At 38.5% G+C, this 24,549-nt stretch overlaps 6 protein-coding genes across 8 annotated transcripts; 4 read left to right on the top strand and 2 right to left on the bottom strand.

Moving 5' to 3' along the window:
- Nucleotides 1-537: 537 nt before the first annotated feature.
- On the bottom strand, nt 538-3,407 carry LOC119989420. Of its 3 annotated transcripts, none has more exons than XM_038834927.1 (3): nt 3,148-3,407; nt 2,518-2,611; nt 538-2,423 (listed from the first exon to the last, which is right to left on the bottom strand). In XM_038834927.1, the coding sequence occupies exon 3, from the start codon at nt 2,332-2,334 to the stop codon at nt 844-846; it is 1,491 nt and encodes a 496-aa protein (XP_038690855.1). In that variant the 5' UTR covers nt 2,335-2,423; nt 2,518-2,611; nt 3,148-3,407; the 3' UTR covers nt 538-843. The 3 variants fall into 3 exon arrangements, with proteins under 3 accessions (XP_038690855.1, XP_038690856.1, XP_038690854.1); XM_038834928.1 differs by lacking the exon at nt 3,148-3,407 and adding an exon at nt 2,835-3,097; XM_038834926.1 differs by having other exon boundaries at nt 538-2,611; nt 3,148-3,406.
- A 197-nt stretch (nt 3,408-3,604) lies between these two features.
- Nucleotides 3,605-4,369, top strand: LOC119989421 (E3 ubiquitin-protein ligase Os04g0590900-like). The gene has a single exon (XM_038834929.1). The coding sequence runs from the start codon at nt 3,749-3,751 to the stop codon at nt 4,262-4,264; it is 516 nt and encodes a 171-aa protein (XP_038690857.1). The 5' UTR covers nt 3,605-3,748; the 3' UTR covers nt 4,265-4,369.
- A 5,223-nt stretch (nt 4,370-9,592) lies between these two features.
- On the top strand, nt 9,593-11,595 carry LOC119988771. The gene has a single exon (XM_038833927.1). The coding sequence runs from the start codon at nt 10,233-10,235 to the stop codon at nt 11,166-11,168; it is 936 nt and encodes a 311-aa protein (XP_038689855.1). The 5' UTR covers nt 9,593-10,232; the 3' UTR covers nt 11,169-11,595.
- Nucleotides 11,596-13,472: 1,877 nt separating this feature from the next.
- On the bottom strand, nt 13,473-16,379 carry LOC119988707 (heat shock cognate 70 kDa protein 2-like). The gene is made up of 2 exons (XM_038833856.1): nt 16,060-16,379; nt 13,473-15,377 (listed from the first exon to the last, which is right to left on the bottom strand). Exons 1-2 carry the CDS (start codon nt 16,271-16,273, stop codon nt 13,642-13,644), a joined length of 1,950 nt encoding a protein of 649 aa, XP_038689784.1. The 5' UTR covers nt 16,274-16,379; the 3' UTR covers nt 13,473-13,641.
- Nucleotides 16,380-18,832: 2,453 nt separating this feature from the next.
- Nucleotides 18,833-20,406, top strand: LOC119988708 (dof zinc finger protein DOF3.6-like). The gene is made up of 2 exons (XM_038833858.1): nt 18,833-18,964; nt 19,176-20,406. The coding sequence occupies exons 1-2, from the start codon at nt 18,908-18,910 to the stop codon at nt 20,148-20,150; spliced, it is 1,032 nt and encodes a 343-aa protein (XP_038689786.1). The 5' UTR covers nt 18,833-18,907; the 3' UTR covers nt 20,151-20,406.
- Nucleotides 20,407-22,953: 2,547 nt separating this feature from the next.
- On the top strand, nt 22,954-24,409 carry LOC119989972 (CASP-like protein 4D1). The gene is made up of 3 exons (XM_038835760.1): nt 22,954-23,207; nt 23,336-23,471; nt 24,075-24,409. The coding sequence occupies exons 1-3, from the start codon at nt 23,026-23,028 to the stop codon at nt 24,273-24,275; spliced, it is 519 nt and encodes a 172-aa protein (XP_038691688.1). The 5' UTR covers nt 22,954-23,025; the 3' UTR covers nt 24,276-24,409.
- The last annotated feature ends 140 nt before the right edge of the window (nt 24,410-24,549 follow it).

Genomic DNA, 24,549 nt, shown 5'->3' on the forward strand with positions numbered 1-24,549 from the left:
CAATCACTTTCAATACATAATATAACTAACTCATTTAACATTTCTAGTGACTATTATAATATTAATAGTCTAGTTTTTTTCTAAAATATGAAGCCTTGGGGTTTTGGGGGCCTTGGGTGACCGCCTGTCTCTCCCACCCCTAGGGACACCCCTGTGCACAGGCATCATCCGGTCTTATCTGTTCTTCCTGTAAAGGTTTCAGTCTGGTCTTATCTTGTCCCTAGTATGGAGCTGTCTCGATTGACGGTTTGAATTTAAAACTGACTTAACTATTCAGTGGACATGTTGGGCTAATGAATTTTCGATTAAAGAAACAAAACTACTCTAAAATTTGGAATCTAAATGAGTAACATACAATCAGACCACCGCCCTGAAGTTTGGTTTGCTTGCATAGACTCTCCTTTCAAGCATAAAAAGTCGCAAGATTAATTTACAACATGACAAGGGTGTTTCTGCCTTGAAATCAAACTTCATAGAGTCTACTTGCACATTTACCCATTCTAAAGCACATTTACCCATTCTAAAACATCAAAGGCATATAGAGAACAAAACTACCTTGTCAAAGAGGATCCATCAACTACAACTCAGCATGACAAAGCTGATGATATCTATTTTCAAACTGAGAGAATATCACAACTGATGAGAGAGACAAAAGTACCTAAACAATTTACCACCCACAGATCGAAAATATAAATAAGCAAGTATAAAAGTATGGAAAAAAAAGGTATCTAATACAGAAAAATTGCAATATAATTTCATAAATTCTCTTTGCTGAATCATGTTAGTAAACAATGAAACACCGACCACTATAACCAAACTCACATCTTCAAACCAATGCCTCTTTCAGGTCAACAATGTTCTTTCACTCCATGGAGAATGGCGAAAGCATACACGGACCTCATGTTCTTCTGGTCCTACACGAAGTTTGGGCACAATAATCTCAAGCATTGTTCCCGTCTCATCCCCATATGCTTCAAGTTTTGCATCTTCTGGAATGCGGTTTGGAAGGGGAATCTCCCTGACGAATTCCCCTGGAGGGCAATGCTCCGGTGCTGGATCTGTTAGCTTGAATGTCCTATCATGTCTCTTAATACATGGCACACAGGCTGTACTCACACAAGATATCTTTACAATTCCATTTGTGTCAGTGTTCCTCCAAGTAACTTTCACCCTATGTATATCCACGAAGGGTAAGCTAACAATAATTAAGAACCCTTCATCATCTTCATATATAGTTTTTGCGGCAGTAACAGGCCCACAAACATGCTTCATGGCACCACTAAACTCATTTACCCAAGCTGGCTCAACTGGGTGGATTTGCATGTCCAGACCTCTGTCAGAATGCAGATTAGGCAAACATTCATCATCATGACCATGTGCAAAGGAATCCTTCTTTCGTTTGTTGGACACAGGGGAAAGATCCATTCCATCACCACTGCTATGGTCTGATGGTGGAGTTGATAAATTCAAACCAGTACCATTCAGCAATTTTCTTGCGTGCTGATTAACAGAACTCCTTAATGGAAGGGTTGGCCGCTCAACATCGAATTCAGCAGTTGAAAGATTCCTCCACGTTCCAAAATCACTGGCTTCTTGTGGGATGCTGAAGTTTATATCTCTCCCTGTGAGTTCCATCCACCTTTTCTTTTCCTCCTCATCAAGATTCATGAGGTTGGGCGACCGAACAACTTCAATCCCGTGAACACACTGAGGGTTTGAAAGACCCCTGTAGTGCTTCCTTTGCATCCTATGAGAACGTACAAAACCCTTGTCCACACTGAATGGAAATGGGCGCTCACCTTGGCGTGAATGCCCATTCATGTAACTCCTAAGCTGCATCTTCCCCAGAGCATTGTCAGGTCGTTCCTTGAAAACCCACATGTACATGTTCTCCATATCATGCTGAACCAAGAAAGCGTCAAGCTGCAAGTCTGATTTATCATACCCAGACACACCATTGCTGTCCCTGGTTATTTTACACTTGGATTTGTCATTTAAAACAGGCTTGAAGTAGAAACTAAAAAAGAACCATGCACCCCACACAGAATCAATCCGCTTGGCACATTTACGGGCAACTTTTGGTATGTTAACAACTGCCTCAGCCTCGTATATCTGAGTCCCTAGGCCAGCATCCAAGATGTCACAAGGGTCATTCCAAGTCAGGGGAGGTGGGCTAGGCTCAGATGAAAGTGGGAGATTAATATCGGGAGGCTGAGAAAAGAGGTTCATCTCTCTCTCCAATTCATCATGTGACAAAGAGCCTGAATCCATTGACAAAAAAGTGGATGGATGATAATTCTCTATGGTCAAAGTTGTGGGGATGGCCCCCCCCATGTTTTCTCCTCCCTTGTGAATTGCGATGTTCCTACTTTCTAGGTTATGGGGGTAACTTTCAATCCCAACCGTCACCACATCCCAAGCACCTTCACGAGTAAAGCACAAACGGAAAATATTGCGAATAATTTATCAATCAACAAAACCAAAGAGACAACTCATAGATATCTTCATGATTCAAACCTACAAAAGGACCCTTGGAGAATTTCACAAAGTATCATCAAGCATCAAACAGCATAGCCTAGTAAAGTACTACCATCATCAAAATGTCACCCACCTGAAACAACAAAGTAGCAAATTAAGAAGATTATACAATCAAGACGAAAAACGTAATTCTTCTACATCATTGAAAACTTGACATATATGCATATAAACGCAGAATTTTGTAAAAAGCAAAAGAAATCTTGCAAGCAGAAGAAACAGAATAAAAGACAGCAAGAATTCATGCTTCCCCATCTGTTTCAATGAAATTTGACTTTCAAGTACTTAAAAAATCTCACCTTCACAAGACCATAAGTCGCATTAAGCTCAGTTGACCAAAAGATAACGATTTCTTATTTTCCCTTTCAATTGTTCTCAGATCTCCAATCATGGATATTCAACATTCTAAGTTCAGTTTTTATCGTTCTCCCAAATAAACAATAACAGCAAACGACTCGACCAGCCCTAGAATCTATCAAAAGTCCCCCAATCGTACCAGGAAAAGTACAGATCCAAATCAATCAAATGAACAAAAAAAACCTAACCCAGAAAAATTAAACAAAAAAAATAAGGATGGAAAAAATAAATATCAACAACAGATTCGAAAATTACCCAAAAGGAGAGGCTTCAATTCCAACGAAGTCAGATACTTGCAGGAAGAATCCCCATTTTTAGATGAGAGAGGGAGAGAGGAAAATAACGGAGTCTGGTTAAGGAGACGGAGTTGTTCGAGTGAAACCCGCAAGAGATAACGCTGCCGGCACGGCGTCACCAGATAGATGACGTTTAGTCGACGGTGACGGTGGTTATTTGGATTGATTTGTTGTATGAAGGTCAAATGAGGCGTCTTTTGTGGTCGATATAGACCTGTGATAGTATAAACAATCAAAACTATCTACATGTAATTGTGCCTTTTCCACCAAACCCTAATCAAAGTCACCCAAAAAGGTCAAACGGAATTTTGAATATAAATTGGGCTTGAAGGCCCAATAATCAAAACATAGAAGAACAAAAACAGAAAGTAGGCCCAAACTCGGCCGAACCTGAAGCATTACATGTATTGGGCTATTGGCTACATATATATATATACACATACAGTCCGCACATGAGACAACGATAATCTTGAAGTCACCGCCATCGCTACAAACTATAAATTGACTCTTCTCGACAACGAAGTTCCCTCCCACTCTAAGCATTTCATCATCCTTCGTCAATGGCAGAGGAAAACAATTCTAAGTTAACCGTCGCTCTAATCGGCTTTGCTTCCGCCGCCTTAGTGTTCTCTCTCTACCACTTAATCTCCGAAAGTTCGTGCTTTACCCGCCCCAGCGGCCCAAGCCGACGAGAACCGCGACCATCTATGGCCCAAAACATGGAGGCTCCAAACAGTACTGAGAGCTCGATGGCGGAGCTCATCCCGGCCCATAAGTATTATAAGGGAGTGGGCCTAGTGGCCCATGATGGCATGTGTGCCGTTTGCTTGTCTGAATTTGAAGATGGCGAGGACCTAAGGACTTTGCCCGAGTGTTTGCATTCGTATCATGTGGAATGTATTGATATGTGGCTGTCTTCGCACTCCAGTTGCCCAATGTGCCGCACTGATGCGGTGCCTTCCCCGCTGTCGCACGAGCCAAGGTTCGGTTACACAGACCTGGTGGCGATGAACCAGAATTTGGTTATTTTGCAAAGTGGTGTTGTGCAATCTGTATCTAGAACACCAAGGTTGTAAAAAGCCAATGCATGTTGTAGATTGTTCTTGCTCAGCTTTGGGCCTACGACACTTTCTTATTATGCCCGGCCCAATCTACGTTGTGTGTATAAAACTACAAATGAACAAAAGCCTAATACAATTTGGGCCCTAAAGACGGTATCACACTTTTAGAACTAGCCCATTTTTATAATAAACTTTCAATCATTTTTTTTTAACAAAGAGATACAAATTTTTCTTTGTATATCTAATATTGGCCAAAACTCAGGTAATTAGGTTTGCGCATTCAAAAAAATTTCCACCTGATTACTTATAAGAGCACTCCCATCATAGCCTCTTAACATATTTTCTATTTTACCTACTCAAATACTACTTTTTACCAATTTACAGCATCTATATTCAACAACAACTATATCAGTATCTCAACAACATTAACGTGCCAACCACTTTTTGAGAGATAATATAGGAGAGAGAGAATGGACTAATAAAAAAATTTGGAGCATATTTTTCGTGTGCAAGAAGTAGAGCACTTGCTCTACTTTTTAGTTTTTAGAGTATACTTTGTTTTGTACCTTTTAAGGCTTTAACTTATACCAATGCAAAGGATTTGTCAAATTTGTATTTTTCATACTCTATTTTACTTGCTCAATTACTTTTAAATATTGTTGTGAATTAAGCAAAACTCAGTGCGTGACTTCAAAAATGATAACCTTAAATCATGCAATTAACTTAATGGTGGTAGCTGACACGTTGATGAACTTGATGAAATTATTTTTTTGATAACATGAAATCCACCCAATTGTCTGCCCTAACAACTGACTAATAAATAACATATCATATATTATTTGTCTCAGCTGTACCTACAAGAATCCCCAGTAGGCTACAGATCGGCAGCTCTTATAGCGTATGGACCGTATGGGCCGGATATGCCAAAAAGAAATTGATTTAAAAAAAAAAGAAGAGATAACAATTATATAGGTGTAAAAATAGGATTTACTAATATCCATGTTTGCAATTTTTTTGGCTGTTTATGCTGTTTTAAAAAAATTCCCAGGGCGGACTTGTGAGAATTTTTCTGGTGAATCAAAGTAATATTGTTTTAATATTAGTCAACCACAACATAATTTCCCGACTCCCTTCGACTTGAATCCTAAAATTTTCATTTTTTACCCGACTCCATGATTTTGAATGATTACTCAAGAAAACAATCTTATTATAGTTAATCAAACGGGCATTATTACCCATATTAAATCACAAGCCATTTATTTATGGGCTCTTTGGATCCAAACAAACAAAAAAATCCAAGATATTCCCATTAAAATGGTGCATTCAATTTTCTTACAGTACCCATATAAATCTGTACGTAAGACAAACAATAATCTTGAAATCACCGTCGTGACTAAAAAAATATAAATTGAAGCCTCTCGACAAGGAAGCTCCCATTCTAAGCATTTCAACTTTAGCGTCCTTCATCAATGGAAGAGGAAAACAATTCTTCTTCCACACACTCTAAATTAACCCTCGCTCTAATAGGCTTTGCTTCCGTTGCCTTAGTGATCTCCCTCTACCACTTCCTCTCCGCAGGTTGGTGCTTTACCCGCCGCAACAGCCCAAGCTCACGAGAACCGCGACCATCTATGGCCCCGAACATAGAGGCTAATCCAAACGGCACCGAGAGCACGATGGCGGAGCTCATCCCGGCCCATAAGTATCATAAGGGAATGGGCCTGATGGCCCATGATGGCATGTGTGCCGTTTGCTTATCTGAATTTGAAGATGGTGAGGAGCTAAGGACTTTGCCCGAGTGTCTGCATTCGTATCATGCGGAATGTATTGATATGTGGCTCGCTTCGCACTCCAGTTGCCCAATGTGCCGCACGGACGCGGTGCCTTTCCCGCTGCCGCACGAGCCGAGTTTCCGTCACAGGGAGTTGGTGGTGATGAACCAAAATTTGGTTATGTTGCAGAGTGTTGTGCAATCTGAATTTAGAACACCTAGCTTGTAAGAAGCCAATGCATGTTGTAGATTGCTCTTGCTCAGGTTTGGGCCTATGACATACTTTCTTATTATGCCCGGCCCAATTTATGTTGTGTGTACAAATTAACAAAAGCCTAATAGAATGGGGGCTTTTGGGCCCTAAAGACAGTATAACACTTTTAAGGTTTAAGAGCAAGCCCATTTTTATAATCAACTCCCAAATCCTTTAATTTTTCAATCCCACGACGAAACTATACAAATCTATCCTTTGGTTTGGACATCCTTAGATTGTCCGACCCATGCACACAAAGTAAATTGTGTTAAAACTCAGCACGTAAATTCAAAAACCCTAAATCATCCTGAGATTGAAAAAACAAATTTTTTTATGTCATGGGAATATGGGGCGTCAAACTCAAAAGTGTTTATGCAATGAATTTTATGGGGATAGCTAGCAGGTTGATGAACTTGATGAAACTATTTTGACATATCACATCGGCATGCACATAAATATGGTGTTTTGCATATGTGTTTCCTTGTGCATTGAGCAGTAGCTTTTTATGCAGTGATTTAAAAATTGGAACTAATTGGAGCAGGAAGCAATTGGAGCCCCCAATCCCAGTATATATATATATCTGCGGGTCAAAAATATGTGTTTTTGACTTTTTTATTTTATTTTATATCTCATATGGGAAAAACAGTAAACATGGTAGTTGTTTTATTATTATATTTTACCACAATTGTTGATTTAAAATGAACGTAAAAATTATTCATTTATATATAATTTGTTTCAATTAGCTTCAAAAGAATCTGCAGTAGCTACTAATTTAATTAATAAGTTGACTTGAAAAAGTAGCATGGAACATCCGGGTTCGATTCCCGGCTGCAGAATGTTCATTTTTTAATTATGTTTTTTGAACAAGTCTGGGCAGGATATCCCAAAAAGAAATTTGTCCAATTTTAAACATGAGTTAAACTTGTGGAAAATTTAGTCACACACGCACACCCCATTATTTACCATACATACGTAACATACCCAGACTTTGCGTTGACCGGATCTTTTTTAAGAGCCTTGCTCCTCACACCCCGAAAACACAAAGAAGGCGGACCTTCACCATGGGAAAGCTGGGGTTCAAAGTCGTATCAAATCTCACATCGCGTCTCCCACTAGCGTTGCCATCCTTGAACCATCCTTCTTCAACGCTCTATTGAACACCATTGATGGCTGCGCCTTTTCCCGTTGTGTTATTCAGATGAGGGGAGAAATGGGTGTACTTGTCGAGGGAGATGAGTACCTTAGAGTTATCTAGAGGAGGCTTCTTTGGTGAAGCGATTGGGGATGCATGGGGAGGGGTCTCAGTCTCCTAGTCATACTGAATCGTCTGGAGACGGACAAAGAATAAGCGAATGGCATGAATTATAATATCAGCGACGGTAAACATGGCAATTATTCTAGTATAGAGGTGGTGCTTACAAGGATTACGGCCACTTCTTTTTCATTGTCTATTGAACGAATTGTCGAGGATAACGGCCACGTATATTGCATTTATGCTATCTTCATCTATGTGCAATTTTTGAAGTCTCTCCTTTTTTGCTAATATTTTTTTTTTATGTTCATTTACTTGCAGTTGCAGACAAGTGCATATTTGAAAGTCACAGTGCTAAACCCCAAGGGAATGATTTGGACTATGGTTGCTGGAGGAGGTGCAAGTGTCATCTATGCAGATACTGTAGGCTTTCCACTTTAATTAGAGTTTCCTTGTGTTTGTAAATTGTGTACCTTCTTGATTCCTCCTTTCTTATCAACTCTCAAGTGCTTATAATCACCTGCCTTCGGCCTTCCCCTGCACTATATGAACCAGGTTGGAAATCTTGGTTACGCTTCTGAGCTCCGCAACTATGCCGAATATAGTGGAGCACCCAATGAAGAGGAGGTATTGTAGTATGCCAGAATTGTAATTGATGTAAGGATTCTTTCTTTTAATATTTGGCAGGTTGTGCCTTGTTTTTGTAGTTAAAATGAAGTAAATTCCCCTATTTTGTCTCTGTTTTGTAAACTGGGGTGCAGTTGTAAAAAGTTACTATTTAGGTGTACTTACAAAAATTTAAATTTTTTTGGGATACTCTTAACAAGGGGCGTCTTTATAAAAAAATGGAATGTGACTAAAGCTCCCCTTAAACTTGCAGGTGACACAATCTTTTTGTTTGCCAATCAGTGGAGTAAGATTTACATGACCGTCTTCGTTGAAGTAAGACTAACCTTATCAGTTAATTATTAACTTTAGTCCACAACAAGTTGATAGATTCCCGAACCCAACAGATAAAATACATTACATAGTTCCTTTTAAGAATTGACGACTTACTCATTCATTTACTTATTCACGGAGACAGAATGGGAATTGCAATGGGGAGCTTGGGCTTTTTTTTTTGGGATGCTTATGCTGTTGAGAAATTGTCACAACCCATCATTCTGAATGATTAATGAAGAAAACGATCTTGTTATAGTTAATCAAACTGGCAGTATTACCCTTCTTAATCGCAAGTCATTTAAATGGTGCAATTCATATGGTAGGTCCATGCAAAACAAATTCTTTAATGGTCTCTTCTTTCTGGGTATCAATGAACTTCATGGAGGTAGCTGACATGTTGATGAGTTTTCAAAATAAAAAATATTTCTGCAGAGTAAGGCATGGCACATATAGTAAAATAGGAATTAATTAACAAGTATTATTAACACATCAAGAGGCCCAACAAATTATATCACATGGTCCAAATTGATTACATTTCCAGGGAAGCCCGCCTAAAAGATAAATTTCTTGATCAAACTCATGAATTTAGTTGACCAATCTCAACTACCTTTCTTGAAGGTCTTACATTTACATCATAAGCTTACAAGAAAACATTGCTTATCAACATCAATGCATCAAATCTTGCAAGCAATATCTTAACATACTTTCTAAGCATATACAATATTTTCATACACCCATATTATAAGGTTATTGAAAACGTATACCTTTGAGTAAACCACTTGGCATAATCTAATTGGTTATCTCTTCGGACTTAGAGTGTAAGAAATCTTGTCGACTTCGATTCTAAGTTGTCGCCACTATTTTCAAATAGTTTAAATTGGGTCTCAATCCAACTAATCCATCGAACATATTTGTGCCTGTTTAACTCGACTAGGGTTTAATCCCCTAAACTGCCCTCTAAAAACCTTCTTACAGGAAGGGGGTATTATGGTAAATTAGTGGAAACAATGACTACAGTTTCAGTGACAGATCATTTTCATTTTCATTTTTATTTGTGATTCCATGTGAGCATCTCTCGAAGGACGAGACCTCACAATGATATATGAATTTACTTGCCGGCTTTTGCCTCATCAGCCTTTGTTTCCTTCATCTTTTTATTAAACCTCCAACACCTGGTTTTCTATCATTCTTAAAATTCACAATTTTTCAATGACATCTTTGTGGGTCTACTGGGAATATACTATTTATGCCTAAAAGAGTAAAAGACTATTTGTTAAAGTGGGGTTTTAGAGTAAAAAGCTTGGTCTAATCATGGTTCATGATTTTAGGATGTGATTTTTAGACAAAAAGAGGGCTTTCTTGGATTGTTTTACCTTGTGGGTTTCTTGGACTCTGCACTTTTATTGTTGATAAGCACAGGGAGCTAAAACACAATTAGGTATTTCTTTTGGGGCTTTCTGTTTGCAGTTAAAGCTGGCTCTTCCTTCTTCAATGCTGTAGTTAAGCAGTTTCATTCGAGTTTCAGTCAAAAGTACATCAACTGGGTGGTTCTCAGTCTGAACTTATGTTCAGGGAAGATTTGGACTATACAGGTAAGGTAACAGAAGTTAGAGCCTTCCTCTCCTCTCTTTCCTGGGTTTTCAGGACGGATCCAGTAATTGTTGAGTTTTCTGGGCTACTAATTTCTTTGGGGATTTGAGAATTTTTGGTGGGTTTTTGAAGGAAGAACAGTCGTTAATCTATTGATGTGATTTGTGAGGGAAAGATGAAGTCTTTGAGTAGTGTAGGACTTGGTTTGAGTGTAGTTTTTGGGTGCCTTTTGTTGGCTCTTGTTGCCGAACTTTACTACCTTCTATGGTGGAAGAAGAGGATCCCAAACAGAGAAATTGAAGATGATCGCTATAGCAGTCCAGCAAAGCAGCTCTTGTTTATGTTCTGTTGGAGAAAACCATCTTCATTGAGCCACACAGCTTTGAACCCCCAAGAACTGTGTTCTTCTGTGAGTGTCACAGACACTCTTGTTCATGACCCAGAAACTCAGCTTCGTAATTTGCACTCAAACAAGGATTTGCTACTTAAGTCTTATGGTAATAATGATGATGATATGGAGACAGAACTGTTAAGGCTGAATAGCTTGTCAGGGCCACCAAGATTTCTCTTCACAATTGTGGAAGAAACAAGAGAAGACTTGGAGTCTGAAGATGCCAAGTCAAATAGTGGAAAAGGGTCAAGAGGTAGAAGCCTCAGTGATTTAATTCTCACAGTGGAGACTCCATATCTAACTCCTCTTGCTTCTCCATCATTTTTTACACCTCCTCTTACCCCATTAGACACCTCATGTAAGGGATTCAATCCTCTCTTTGAATCATCAACTGATGCAGAATTCAGCAGAATAAGGTCATCACCACCTCCCAAGTTCAAGTTCTTACAGGATGCAGAGGAGAAACTGTACAAGAAAAAGTTGATAGAAGAAGCAGAGAAGAAGGTGAATAGTCATGGCTGGTTTCCTCAGCAAGAAGAAAACATTGCATCTGGTTCAAAATTTATCAAAGATGAGGAAGACAGTTCTTTTATCACGATCATTGTTGATAAAAACAAAGAGAGAGAGCTTAAACACCATCATCAACTACCACAACAGTACTCAACTGGCCCTTCCCAGGCACTCTCTCTCAATTCATCATCACCAACAACATCCATATGACCAACAAAACTGAAGTGGGTTTTGCCTAATTTTACTTTAATTACTAGTTTTTTCCTTTACTTTCTTGAGGGTTGTATTGTTTAGGAGGTTTTGCTAATCAGAAAAGGGTTTGTGGAGGGAGACAAGATCCTCTGCAAAATGCTGTTGAAAGGTGGACTTGGTGCTTAGTGGGGGACTTGTGGGGTTTTGTTTTATTCAATCTCCATGTCTCCTGAGCTGTCCAGTTCCTGTAATCATACTTGTGAGTGATGGTACTACTGATGCAGTGATGTTCTTGTCCAGAGGAAGAGCACTGTAGAAAAGGAAATTTTTTTAAGACCAACACCACTTTCTTTGATATTTGTTCCCTTCCCCTTTTGTCCATGCTTGTATGATAATCTAGCATACTGTATTAGTATTTTGATACCCACGCCAGTATTTTAATCGGCCAAAGAAGTAGACTAGGGTTTTAACTTGTTTTGTAAAGAAAATAGTAAATCGCTTGGCGATAACTCAACTAATTATCTCTCTATACTTATACTTGAGTGTAAAGATTCTCGCCTGAGTTTCGATTCTAAGTTAAGAAGAGTAAAGACAAGAGGAGACAAGAGTGGTGAAAGGTGGTGACTTGTGATAATGAGATGCCCCTTTGGCATTTGTCCTAAACAACAACAACAACAGAGACACTGGCCCGTGAAAATGGCTCGTGCTTATGACAGGAAAATAGCTTTTTCTCAGCTCATCACAGCACTAACTTGGATGTTCAAGCCAGTGACCTTACGTAAGAAAGACATCTAGCCCCATTGAACATAGTTTGATGATGATAGGAATCTATGATCTATAAACCTTGTTAACCATGAACAAAGACTTAAGATTTCCTGTGTAAATTGGACAGGTTAAAATACTAAAGCAAAGATGAACATGAATCAATGTAAAGTGAAATCTTCGAAAGACAGTACGTCTGAGAATCTGAGAGTTTGGTCGTGACGAGACATGAAAGTTTTACCTTCCAGTACAACCTTATCAGTGAATTTTAGCCTCGGATCTTTTAACAGTTCAGATGATGTGTGGCATGTTATCGAATTGATCAACGGCCAGCATTTCTCATTTCCAAAACATAGAAAATGACTTGGCACTCAATTGGCTTAAATGGCCAGTAACCAAGACAAAAAAACAATGTTTAGCAAGGCGACATGATGCAAAAACCACATTATACGTAAATGATGTGAAATGCCTCGACCTAATAAGTTAATTTATTGACAAAATAATTAATCTTAACATGATATCGAAACTGGAGGTCTTGGGTTCAAATCTTAGCCTATGCAATTTAAAACTCTTATTTGTTGTTGTCTCAAGTGTAGGTCTTTGTGTGTATTTGTTGGTGCTCAAAGTGAGGGTCTTGTATGAGAGTAGCCCGTGTTGAGCCTCATTTGTCGTGCACGTGTTGGGCCATCAAATTCAGATCCTCAAAATAGAAAGATTTGTTTTTCCCAGTTCAACACAGGGGGTTGAGGCCAGGTTCTTCCCTGATACCGAATGCAGTGTATGCATAGTAGGAATGGTGTAGATCAGGTAGCTCTCCCGGGAATTTTACAGCATAAAATGGATTAATTATGCAGTTGATCCCTAAATGATAGGTGACGCATCTGATCAGTAAATGATGGATGCCACAACTGAGAGAACCGAAACAAAAAAGTGGGAAAGGAGAATCCTGGGCTGGGCTTTTATCTTATTAGGGCCCAATCCCATAGCCATGACCCAACCTTAACCCGACCCAGAAAGTGGAAATATAGAAAACCCGAAGAGGAATTTTGTCGAGCGGTTGGCGTGCGAGACAGGAAAACACAGCGCAGTTGCTATGAAGGGCAAGACGAGAACTCTTTTGACGCTTCCCCAGAAATGCAAGGTCTTAACTTTCTCTCTCTGCAAATAGGCCGTTGAATTGATGTAATATTTACTTTTGCAGAGTTAGTATAAACTATAATGGCATCGAACTGGATAGGCCACCTCAATACCGTTAAAGCTAACGCCAAGGGAAGGTAGGTTTACTTATAATCCTTTGTACTTTCTAGTGGTTGAGCTAGGCTTCTTTACATTGCAAAATGGAAGTTTATTCCAAGTATAGTAAGTTAAAGATATTGGTTTTGTGATGATTATTATTGGTCTTCTGATTTTCGCCTATGTTAGCAAGGACATACACTTCAGACTTTAGAGGTTACCAATCAGCAAATTAGATCTGTTTTAGCCTACAAGATGTTCTGTGCCATCATAATTTCATCAAACAAGGTAGAAAGCAACTAACTTATGAAGAGCATTGGTACAAGGAAAAAAAGGTGAAGATCTCATTGCGTAAAAGTAATGGTTCAAAAGTGTACCATGGTTATGGTATAAAAAAGCATATTTAAAATCCGTCCAAAATTAACCAGAAAGAAAAACTAAAATTGCCACTAGGAAATTATCACCACCATCACTGAATTGCAGACACATTGAAAGTTTAGTCAACCTCCTCAATCTTGGGGCCCGCACCACTGCCACCAGATGGAGGGGCATCATCATCCATAGAAGCGCCTCCCATGTCACCACCAGCACCTTGATACATCTTAGCAATAATGGGATTGCAAATGCTCTCCAGCTCCTTCATCTTGTCCTCAAATTCATCAGCCTCCGCAAGCTGATTGCCATCCAGCCACTGGATTGCAGAGTCAATGGCATCATCGATCTTCTTCTTGTCAGCTGGGTCCAGCTTTGAACCAATCTTATCATCTTTCACAGTGTTCCTCATGTTATAGGCATAGTTCTCCAAGGCATTCTTGGCCTCGACCTTCTTTTTGTGCTCCTCATCTTCAGACTTGTACTTCTCAGCCTCCTCGACCATTCGTTCAATTTCATCCTTGGACAGCCTACCCTTATCATTGGTAATTGTGATCTTGTTTTTCTGCCCCGTGGTCTTGTCCTCAGCTGAGACATTCAAGATGCCATTGGCATCAATGTCAAAGCAGACAGTGATCTGAGGAACACCCCTTGGTGCTGGTGGAATGCCAGAGAGCTCAAATTTTCCAAGCAAGTTGTTGTCCCTTGTTCTTGTTCTCTCACCCTCATAAACCTGGATCAAGACACCGGGTTGATTGTCCGAGTAAGTGGAGAACACTTGCTCCTTCTTGGTGGGAATTGTGGTGTTCCTTTGAATCAAAACCGTCATGACACCTCCAGCAGTCTCCAATCCAAGAGATAGAGGGGTAACATCCAAGAGCAGCAGGTCCTGCACCTTCTCATTACCCTCACCACTCAAGATGGCAGCCTGAACAGCAGCACCATAAGCAACAGCCTCATCTGGGTTGATGCTCTTGCAAAGCTCCTTTCCATTGAAGAAGTCTTGCAACAGCTGCTGCACCTTAGGAATCCTGGTAGAACCACCAACAAGAACAACGTCATGTATGGTGCTCTTGTCCATCTTGGCATCCCTCAAGCACTTCTCCACGGGCTCCATGCACTTCCGGAAGAGATCCATGTTGAGCTCCTCAAACCTTGCACGGGTTATGGTGGAATAGAAATCAATGCCCTCAAAGAGAGAATCAATTTCAATGGTAGTTTGAGCAGTTGAGGAGAGGGTCCTCTTTGCTCTCTCACAGGCAGTCCTCAGCCTCCTGAGTGCTCTGGGGTTTCCACTGATGTCCTTCTTGCTCTTCCTCTTAAATTCCTGAACAAAGTGATTGACCATCCTATTGTCAAAGTCCTCACCTCCAAGGTGAGTGTCACCAGCAGTGGCCTTCACCTCAAAAATACCTTCTTCAATGGTGAGAAGAGAGACATCAAAAGTACCACCACCAAGATCGAAAATCAACACATTCTTCTCACCAACACTGGTTGCTTTCTTGTCAAGACCATAGGCAATAGCAGCAGCAGTAGGCTCATTGATAATACGCATCACATTGAGGCCAGCAATAACACCAGCATCCTTTGTAGCCTGACGCTGTGAGTCATTAAAATAAGCAGGTACAGTAACCACTGCATTCTTTATAGTTGAGCCAAGATAAGCCTCAGCAATCTCACGCATCTTTATGAGGACCATAGACGAGATTTCCTCAGCAGCAAACTGCTTATCCTCACCCTTGTAGTTCACCACAATCATGGGCTTGTCACCAGGACCAGGAGTAACCTTAAAAGGCCAGTGCTTGATGTCACTCTGAACAGAGGCATCACTAAATCTTCTACCAATCAACCGCTTTGCATCTGCACAGTTTTAGTAAGCAATCAATAAATACACACATCCATGGCATACAGGGAGATTATGTCAAAATTATGAGAACAAATACAAAATTTCAATAGACATTGCAAAGAAGACGTAATGATAATTTATTAGATAGGAATTCATAACTGCAAAAATCATATAACTACCATGAAATTAAGTTTTTCAGTTCTTTTTTTACCCCAAAATAAAATCAATGTAAAGAAAAAATCAATTCGTTTTCTAGGATCTCTTCATACTCAAATACTAATGACTATTCTCTCAGAAAATATTTTTCAGGAAGGTCTAAAATACTTAATTCACGTTTCAACCAAATAAGGTGGAACAACCAAATTTTCCATTAAGAGCAACAGATACCACGCAAACAAAAAGCATACAACTTTAGAAGACTTTACCTCATTCCGAATAATAATCACAACAGAAAACTCAAATCTGATTACCAAACCTCAGAAAAATGTAACATAAAAGTCACACATCGATTCAACAGTGAAAGTCGCAGTCTTATAATAGATCTAGATCTAGTGCAACTAAAAAGTCCGGAAAACCACATTCTACAAAAGAGTTTACAAAACATCAAAATCAACACCATAGAAGCAACAGAAACATGAATACAACACCACAAAACTAAAGAAGGCTATGAAAATAAAGTCAAAGAAGAAGCATTACCAAAAACGGTGTTGATGGGATTCATGGCGACCTGGTTCTTGGCCGCATCACCGATCAAACGCTCTGAATCAGTGAAACCGACATAAGACGGTGTCGTCCTATTGCCTTGGTCGTTGGCTATGATCTCAACTCTGTCATGCTGCCATACTCCGACGCACGAGTACGTCGTTCCCAGATCGATACCGATCGCTGGTCCCTCTCCCTTGCCGGCCATTCTCTCGCTAATAACTAATCTCACAAAATTTACTAGATCTGAAAAACTAGAACAATGCCGCTTCTAAACGACTTGCTAGGGTTTCTGACGCCTAAGAATGAAGCTCCGCAATGCTCGTGCTGGCTTTATATATGCCTTTGGGGACCGTGGTTCTGGAATGTTCTCTCAGGGTAGCGATTCCATTGCCCTTGGATTTTATGGTTTCGAACGGTTCGGATTTTGTTTCACTCTCGAGTTTTTGAGTGGTTGCTTCCTTTTCTGACTTTTTAAGTCTTTAACGCGGCATCTAGACGTCAACAGAGACTAGCCAGTTAGGGCTCATGGATTCACCGACCAGCCCAAGGTTTGTACATTGTCCATAACGCAGTCGCTATGGACAACACAAGAATAACTTTGACAGGTATAACATCCAAACTCTCTGTTCACTTCTTGACAACAAATTCTACAAATTAAATCAATAGATGAACTTTCAGGAATGAAATACGTGTGGATGAGGGGGTGATGATGTTGTGGTAAATGGACTGTGGATGGCAATGAGATACATTTACTGTGAACTACAACATGGCAATTAGTGCAGATCCAAGGGAGCAAATGTCCTGTCGAGAATCCAAACCGATCACTATATGTGCCACAGAAATCGCATGTAAATGGATCTGACCTACACCACTTAGTAAAATGATGCTTGTGACTTTCAGGTCGAATGAAGCATTGTGCAAGCATAGCGCATTCGATATCAAGGTCAAATTTGCAAGCAGAACAATTGTAAAGGAAGTTGGTAATCCTTAGCTCACACATGTTGCAGTAAGATGGATAAGGAGTGTGTGGTGAATTCGAGTGAAGAGTCAGAGGATGTTTACGGTGTGAGGGGTGTTTAATCATAGCGGGCAACTCTGCACATGTCTTATGAAGAAAGAAATAGCACTCACCGCAACTGTAGAAGCTAGCACAAGCCAATGACTTCGAGCACGCACAACAGAAGATGAGATTGTGAGGGTGGAGGTGATCTGAAGATCATATCAATTGAAGCGGCTCCATATCTCTACAGTTTCAAGATTTTAAGATCTGAAAGAAACTAGTAGACATCTCTGTATGAGTGCTGTTTGTCATTTTATACATACAAAAAAGAAGTCGTCAACTCAATGTGCGGATTAATATTTAATTAAGTGGTTGCGAGCCATCTTCGAATTCCTTTTCCAAGAAACTTCATATCAAATCAAATTGAAAGCAAATACACCAAGTTGAATTATACACAAACGTAAAACCAACGATTAAGATTCCTATCATATCATATGTTAGAATGGATCATAGCTAAGTAATGCTTTTTTATGGCTAAAATATCAATTCAATCTACATTCACATATGACTTTTGGTCTACATTCACATATGACTTTTGGCAAAACGCCCTCTACGCATTGCTTGTATCTTTGTATTATAGAAACTCATTTTGTCTCCTAATGGTGGGTGAGTCCAGCTGTTCAGGGGAAGACCGAAGCCTGTGCTTGTGTGGTCAATTGACTCAATTGGCTCCACTAGTTGTTTTTTTTTCCCCTTCATATACATATACATATACATATACATATATGAAAATTTTAAATTTTAACCCACAAAATATTGCATTTTGGCCCCACCTTTAATGTTTAATTAGGTTAGAAGAAATCTAAAAGGTTCAAATAAAATGTGTTTAGTCTTGTCATTTTAAAGGTCCGACAAAATTAAAAAGGACTCATTACTAGGTGAGTTGGTTCTAATAAAAAGGTTTATCATAGATTCATAGTTCATAATAGAGTTCTTATAAAAAAACGCTTAATAATCCACTTTTAAAATATAAAAAATTATCGAAAATATTTATAAATCAATTTTCAATTATTATTTATCTCTATTTTATAATATTTTAATTTTTAATATTGTTGTTCATTATATTTTTTCATTTCCTGTATAAACCATTAAACCGACCCCGTATGCCGAGGAGACAAGGTCCGCCCCTGGTCATGAGATAATATATATAACTTTATAATTAAACCGACCCCGTAATTATCACACAATAGAAAGGTAGATATAATATATGCATAAATAATATATATAACTTTATATTTTTAAAATAATAATATAATACACGAGATTCCTTACATAATTTCCATGCAAATTTGAAAAAGGTGACAAAGGGGACAGGGAAACAAAGGTACATTAGATTATGACCCCTCCCACCAAGACTACTCAACTTTTTTTCATTCTTAATTCCATTATTAATCACATTAATTAACAAATAATTTACACATATTATCACATCAAATCTCTCTCTCTCTCTCCCACTCTATGCATGCAAGTTCACTACTCACTGATCACTTTTTTGTGGGTTCAGTAAAAAAGCTTAAAGGTTAATTAGTTCTCCAAACCCTAAAAATTTTAATAAAACAAAAAGAGAAGAGTGGAGAGAGAAAGGATAGAGAGAGAGAGCGCTCCTTATTCCCTTTATCTTTTTCAATCATCATCTTCTTTCTCGATCTGCAACTCATCTTTCTTTGCTTGATGTGATTCTCCACCATATCCCCTCCACCCCCACCCCCACCCCCACCCCCACCCCCATCAACCTTTACAAAAGAAAGAAAATAATTAAAGCTCTAGTAATCAACAAATATGGTTTTCTCTTCATCTATTCCAGTCTCTCTAGATCCTTCCGATTGGCAACAACAGGTAATTAAACTAAAATCCTTTAAATTTTTTTTTTCGTTCTTACATAAATATATAGCTTCTTCGCAAAAAAAAAGATAAATAATATTCGTATATATATACCTCCTTCTAATTTTATGATATTATTCTCTTGATATGAATATACCGGATATTTTATTTTGGTTTCATTTTATATGTTTTCCTTTTAATTATGCTTATGTTTTTTGATTTGTAGCAACTTAATCAAGAAAATGGATGTGAAAACTCTCGACTTCCACCACCTCCTCCTCCGGGTGGTGGTGGCGGCGGAGGTTCAATCAGGCCAGGTGCTTCGTTGGCTGACCGAGCTCTGTTAGCAAAGATACCACAGCCGGAGGCAGCTCTTAAATGTCCGAGATGTGATTCCACAAACACCAAGTTTTGTTACTTCAACAATTACAGCCTTTCACAGCCTAGACACTTTTGTAAGACGTGTAAAAGATACTGGACAAGAGGAGGTGCACTAAGGAGCGTTCCGGTTGGCGGCGGTTGTAGAAGGAATAAGAGAAGCAAAGGAAGTGACAGATCAAAGTCTCCGGTGACAGCCGGGTCTAGCTCCACCAGTGCACTTGCTTCTAATAGTTGTTCTTCTACTATGTTATCTCACATGCTCCCTCCACCAACACACTTACCACCTTTGCCCCCTTTGAATCATCTTAGTGACTACAATTCTAGGGACGTTATTGGCCTGAATTTCGGTCGAATTCAGGCGCCGGTGGCGGTGATGGGCGGTGGTGACATGGAATTTCAGATTGGAAGTAGTAATTCAAGTGGTGTTAGTGCATCTATCATACCAAGTGGAATTGTTGAGCAATGGAGATTACAAGAAGTTAATCATCATCATCAATTCCCTAATTTCTTGGGTAATTTGGAACCAACAACAATAACAACAAATGGGTTGTACCCATTTGATCAAGGTACGAGTAATCATGAACGTTATGTTGGTCAACTTAGGTCAAAGCCATTGGAGAGTGTGGTTGCTCAATTGGGTTCAGTGAAAATGCAAGAAAATCATCAAGGGTTGAATCTGTCAAGGAACATTTTGGGAGTTAGTAATCCAGGACATCATCATGATCATCATCAATATTGGGGTACTGGTACTACTAGCAATTCATGGAGTGATCATCTGCATTCTGCTTTTAAATCCTCCTCCATGAATCATCTCTTATGACTTTCACTTTCCTTACCTAAACAAATAACGTTTAGAAGATGATGATCTCCAGAAGCAAGATAGAAATGGTAGGCTTTCTAGTCTTGAAATTGTTGTTAGTTGTTATCTTTTTATTTTAAATATCTGACATTGAGGGTGGGGTAATAAATTTGTTATAAATAATTAAATATCGTGAAAATGCATTGTATTAACTAGTGAGTGAGTGATTGTGAAAATTAATTCATGCTTTTTTGGTTTTTTAAATCCGCATTAGGGACTTTCTGTTATTTTTTTTAAGTCTAGATTAGAGAATTTCTGTCTATATATACAGATAATTTAATTAGTAGGAAGGTTTCAATTTTTCCAGAAGCCTTCTATCCCGAACCCCATGAAAACATTTTTTATGAAATGCAAGAGTACTCTAGCTCCCATTCCCTGCAACTCACTCTTTCTCTCCATCAACGTACATGGAAGATGAGTTATGAACTGACTTTTATATTGATGCACTCAGTTCTTAATTTCAAGTCTTCTATTTTGGAAACTTCAAATTCCTAGTTATATTTTGGACTCTTACAATTTATGGAATTTTCTTACCTCCCTAGAAAAAAAAACAATTGAACATACGTATACATCTAAGTTTTGTGCCTATATATATATTCAGACTGTCGGTCAATTGATAGCACTAGATATTTGTTCGTTTTATGTTGAGTACTAAAGATGATTATGTACTAATGGCTTAATGGTGAATAGAGCAATTGTGTTTGTAGCCATTGAAGTTGTTGTATATGTGCATGCTGTAGTAGTCACTAACTTGTGATTATGTGCTAGGTTTTGACTCAATTTACTCTGTGGTCGAGTAATAAATTTTTGTACACACAGCCCGTGATGCGTTTTGACCCAACTTACCATGTGGTCAAGTGATAAATTTTTATACACGTGGCCTGTGAGGCCCATAACGAATGTTCAGAGGACAAATTAATTTGTATGGTGTCGTTTTTTATTATGAAAAAAGTATTATATGGTCTGGTAGTGCTGGATAGAGAAGCTACAAAGAAATGCCAAAATATTACGGGAAACCATGCAAAGTCTCGTTAGGAAGTAAAATCTAACGTGAGACCAAAACAGCAGAGACAGTCTAAAGAAAAACGCTTAACAAGAAAGCAAAAAGCCTTGGACCGTCTTCAACCTTTTGTTTTGATTATCGTCATACAAAATCTGATCGATCATGTCACATATTTCTGTGATATTTTGATTTTGTTTTATAGTTTTGAATTGTGATGGTGTCATTTGGGTCTACGTGTGTTTTTTCTTTACATGGGAATGGAATCTGTGTGTCCAGGATTTGCTTTTGTAATAACCAACGCTAGCTGTTTTACCAACAAGCAATAAATTATCCAAAACTGTAAATAAAGCAAACCCATCCCATCTCTCTCTCAACAAAAATGATTACATGGTTAAGTTAAATGTTTGAACCTCTTAACGTATGTGTGTGAAAGTTCATAGATTCTAACACAATTTGGAGTTATTTTTGCATTGGATTTTTACTATGACTTAAATGACTCATGTGATTTAAATGACTCATGTGATTTGCGGATATTGCATGTGATTAATGAATTTATTATTAAGGTGGAGTCCGATGAATTATGCTTTCAATCAGTTATCTCGTCAAAAAAAAAATCTCTCTCACACACACTTTAGTGTAGAGAAAAAGTAGAACAGTGAAACCTACAAATACAAGTTCTCTTTTTTTTTTTCTCTGCATCAAAATGAATAAGTAGTAATAGTAGACTGAGAGTTGATGATTAGAAATTTAGAAGTAGTCTGTACTCGGGATTCCAATCAATAGTAGTAGTGGTGCTAATGTTATTGGAGATGGTCCTCTGATCTGTTAGTGTAGTGTGTGCATGCTGTGGATGACCACATGAATGAATGTCTGTGTAGGCGTGGCATGTCAGTCTGCTTTTTTCATGGCAGCTTTGGCTTTTGAGACGTCATTGTTATAGCAAAGGAGAGAGTGTATGTGTGTATAGATATATATATATATATATGTATCTATCAAAGATTACAATGTATGCCGCTTCACGTTCTTCCACATGTGCTTAATCATATATACATATGCTTTAGTTTAGATTCTTCGGTCATTTTCTAGAGCTTGTGTTAGTTAGAGAAGAAGTTTACTTAAACATAAATCATGATTACCCACAAATTTCGGCAAAATAATTACTCTTTTGTGCTTAAACTATCATCGTTTTACCAATTCCATATCCTTAAATTTTCAGCTAACTTGTTTCTATTGTTAGTATTTCATTAGTACACAATTCTGTCCCAAGTCATACCTGGTGAGAAAACCAACGATCTTTGTTCATGTGACATCCAAACTCCGGCAACCTGTACACGTGGCGTGGCATGATGATGTGGAATCTTGTAATATCTAGGGAATAGAACACTTGGGAATGTCTCTAAGTACTCCACATAGGAGAGACGACGCATTTGGAAATGGGATAGGGGTTAGAATTATTCCAACCAATTCCACCAGATCTCCATTCACTGCAATTATACATTGAATTTGACAACACCACACCCAATGTATTCAATGGTGCAAATCATGTGGAAGTACTGAAGTCATTCTAGCAAATCCTTTTCCCTTGGAAATGTAGCTTCCAAGGTAAAAGAATGAGATCATTGAATCTATTCATATTACTTATGGGCCAATGAGAGCCCAAAAATGAGGCCAAGCCCAGCCTGGTATTTATGGGCTATGGCGGCCCGTTGGCTATATACAATAAATTAATAAGACTAATACTCAATACTGAAGGGTCTTCACAGGTTGTTTTAGTTTTGGCTACAAGACTTCAGCAAGAGCTGCACAATTCAGATTAGGCAGAAGAAATTAGAAATGGCACAACCACCAGCTCCACCACCACCCTCCGCGGCTTCACGAGTCACCATTCTTGTCCTGAGAACTCTCACCTTTGTTTTCCTCTTTGTATCGCTCGTCGTCATAACAACCAGCACGGCCACCTTAGAAGTTGACATCTACGAGTTCAAAGTCCATTTCAAGGATGTCTACGCTTATCGGTACGTACAAATATTAAAGCTAGATCTTCCTCTTTTCATTTTCATGATTTGTTCTAGTTTGCTTCCTTTTACGCCATTGATATTCTCAATTTTTAATCTTAGTGTCGTTGTACTTGGAATATAATAAGGTACATGCTAGCCACGATCGTAATCGGAATGGCATATATGATCCTGCAAATTGGTTTCATGCTATACAATGTTGTTACCGGAAATCGCTTGATGGCCGGCGATCGAAATCTTCTATTTGACTTCTATGGAGATAAGGTTTGGCCAAATTATAATTTATTTATTTCTATTACTTTCATGTTTAACTTCTTTTACTACAAATATTTAGTAATTTATGTCCTAATCGAGGTGGTCCTAAAAAAAAGATACATGGGATACGTCCTTAATTTGAATTGTTAGTTTGTAAGTAACTATCGACTCAATGCCAACCCTAGCCTAAAGCAGCTAAGCAAGAGTTTTCGGCTTTAGGCCAGCTCAGGACACCATAATTTTTAATTTTTCTTAAAGTAACCAAAAATCGGGATCCTTAGTAATTTTTCATGTGAATTGGATTGTGCTACTTATAAAGCACCAAGACCATATTTTATATTTATGTTTTGTACTAAGACTTTGTTATAAACTTATTGATCACTTTTGATATAAAAATTGTGAGTATAATCTCACTTTTACGATTTTTTAATTTTCTCAATAAGACACCACTTTATCATTGTTAAAACATCTTACAATTACTTAACTTCTCCCAAAAAAATCAACTTCCTGTTTCGTATGACTAAAGTCTTACTGATTTTTCTCGTTATATATTGATGTAGCCGATCCCAAATAGTTTGCTATATTGAGTCATTCATATGTTGTGTTGTTCAGGTAATATCGTATTTGCTAGCGACAGGTGCTGCAGCTGCATTTGGATCGACCAAGGACATGAAACCATTGTTTTCAGGATCAGGCGACGTTGACAAGTTTTTCAACAAAGGCTATGTTTCTGCAAGTCTCCTTCTCCTTGGATTTGTTTGCACTGCCATTTTATCGGTTTTATCTTCTTATGCACTCCCAAAGAAAGTTTGATGTTTGATTTCAAGCACAACATATGAGTTTGTAAGATTATTGCCATCTTCATGTTTATGTTTGAATAAGATGAGAATCACGTGTACATACATGTTGTGGACTTTGTATACATTTTTTTTTTCCGTGACCCAGAACGACATGATACAAGTTTGTCATTTGGACATCTGATATAGGTCTAAACTCAAACTATTAGACCTGCGAGTACAAATTTTTTTCACCTAATAACATGATAAGTTGACTCAAATCTCAACCCTTAGCTACAAGGGTATTGCTC

Source organism: Tripterygium wilfordii, chromosome 21, assembly GCF_013401445.1.
Source record: "Tripterygium wilfordii isolate XIE 37 chromosome 21, ASM1340144v1, whole genome shotgun sequence".
Classification (NCBI taxonomy): Eukaryota; Viridiplantae; Streptophyta; class Magnoliopsida; order Celastrales; family Celastraceae; genus Tripterygium; species Tripterygium wilfordii.

Coding starts and splice junctions, on each gene's coding strand:
- LOC119989972 (XM_038835760.1), top strand. CDS start 23,026: ATGGCACAACCACCAGCTCCACCACCACCCTCCGCGGCTTCACGAGTC. Junction 23,208..23,335: donor AAGGATGTCTACGCTTATCG/GTACGTACAAAT, acceptor GAATATAATAAG/GTACATGCTAGCCACGATCG. Junction 23,472..24,074: donor TTGACTTCTATGGAGATAAG/GTTTGGCCAAAT, acceptor TGTGTTGTTCAG/GTAATATCGTATTTGCTAGC.
- LOC119988771 (XM_038833927.1), top strand. CDS start 10,233: ATGAAGTCTTTGAGTAGTGTAGGACTTGGTTTGAGTGTAGTTTTTGGG.
- LOC119988707 (XM_038833856.1), bottom strand. CDS start 16,273: ATGGCCGGCAAGGGAGAGGGACCAGCGATCGGTATCGATCTGGGAACG. Junction 15,378..16,059: donor TCCCATCAACACCGTTTTTG/GTAATGCTTCTT, acceptor AAAACTGTGCAG/ATGCAAAGCGGTTGATTGGT.
- LOC119989421 (XM_038834929.1), top strand. CDS start 3,749: ATGGCAGAGGAAAACAATTCTAAGTTAACCGTCGCTCTAATCGGCTTT.
- LOC119989420 (XM_038834927.1), bottom strand. CDS start 2,334: ATGGGGGGGGCCATCCCCACAACTTTGACCATAGAGAATTATCATCCA.
- LOC119988708 (XM_038833858.1), top strand. CDS start 18,908: ATGGTTTTCTCTTCATCTATTCCAGTCTCTCTAGATCCTTCCGATTGG. Junction 18,965..19,175: donor CTTCCGATTGGCAACAACAG/GTAATTAAACTA, acceptor TTTGATTTGTAG/CAACTTAATCAAGAAAATGG.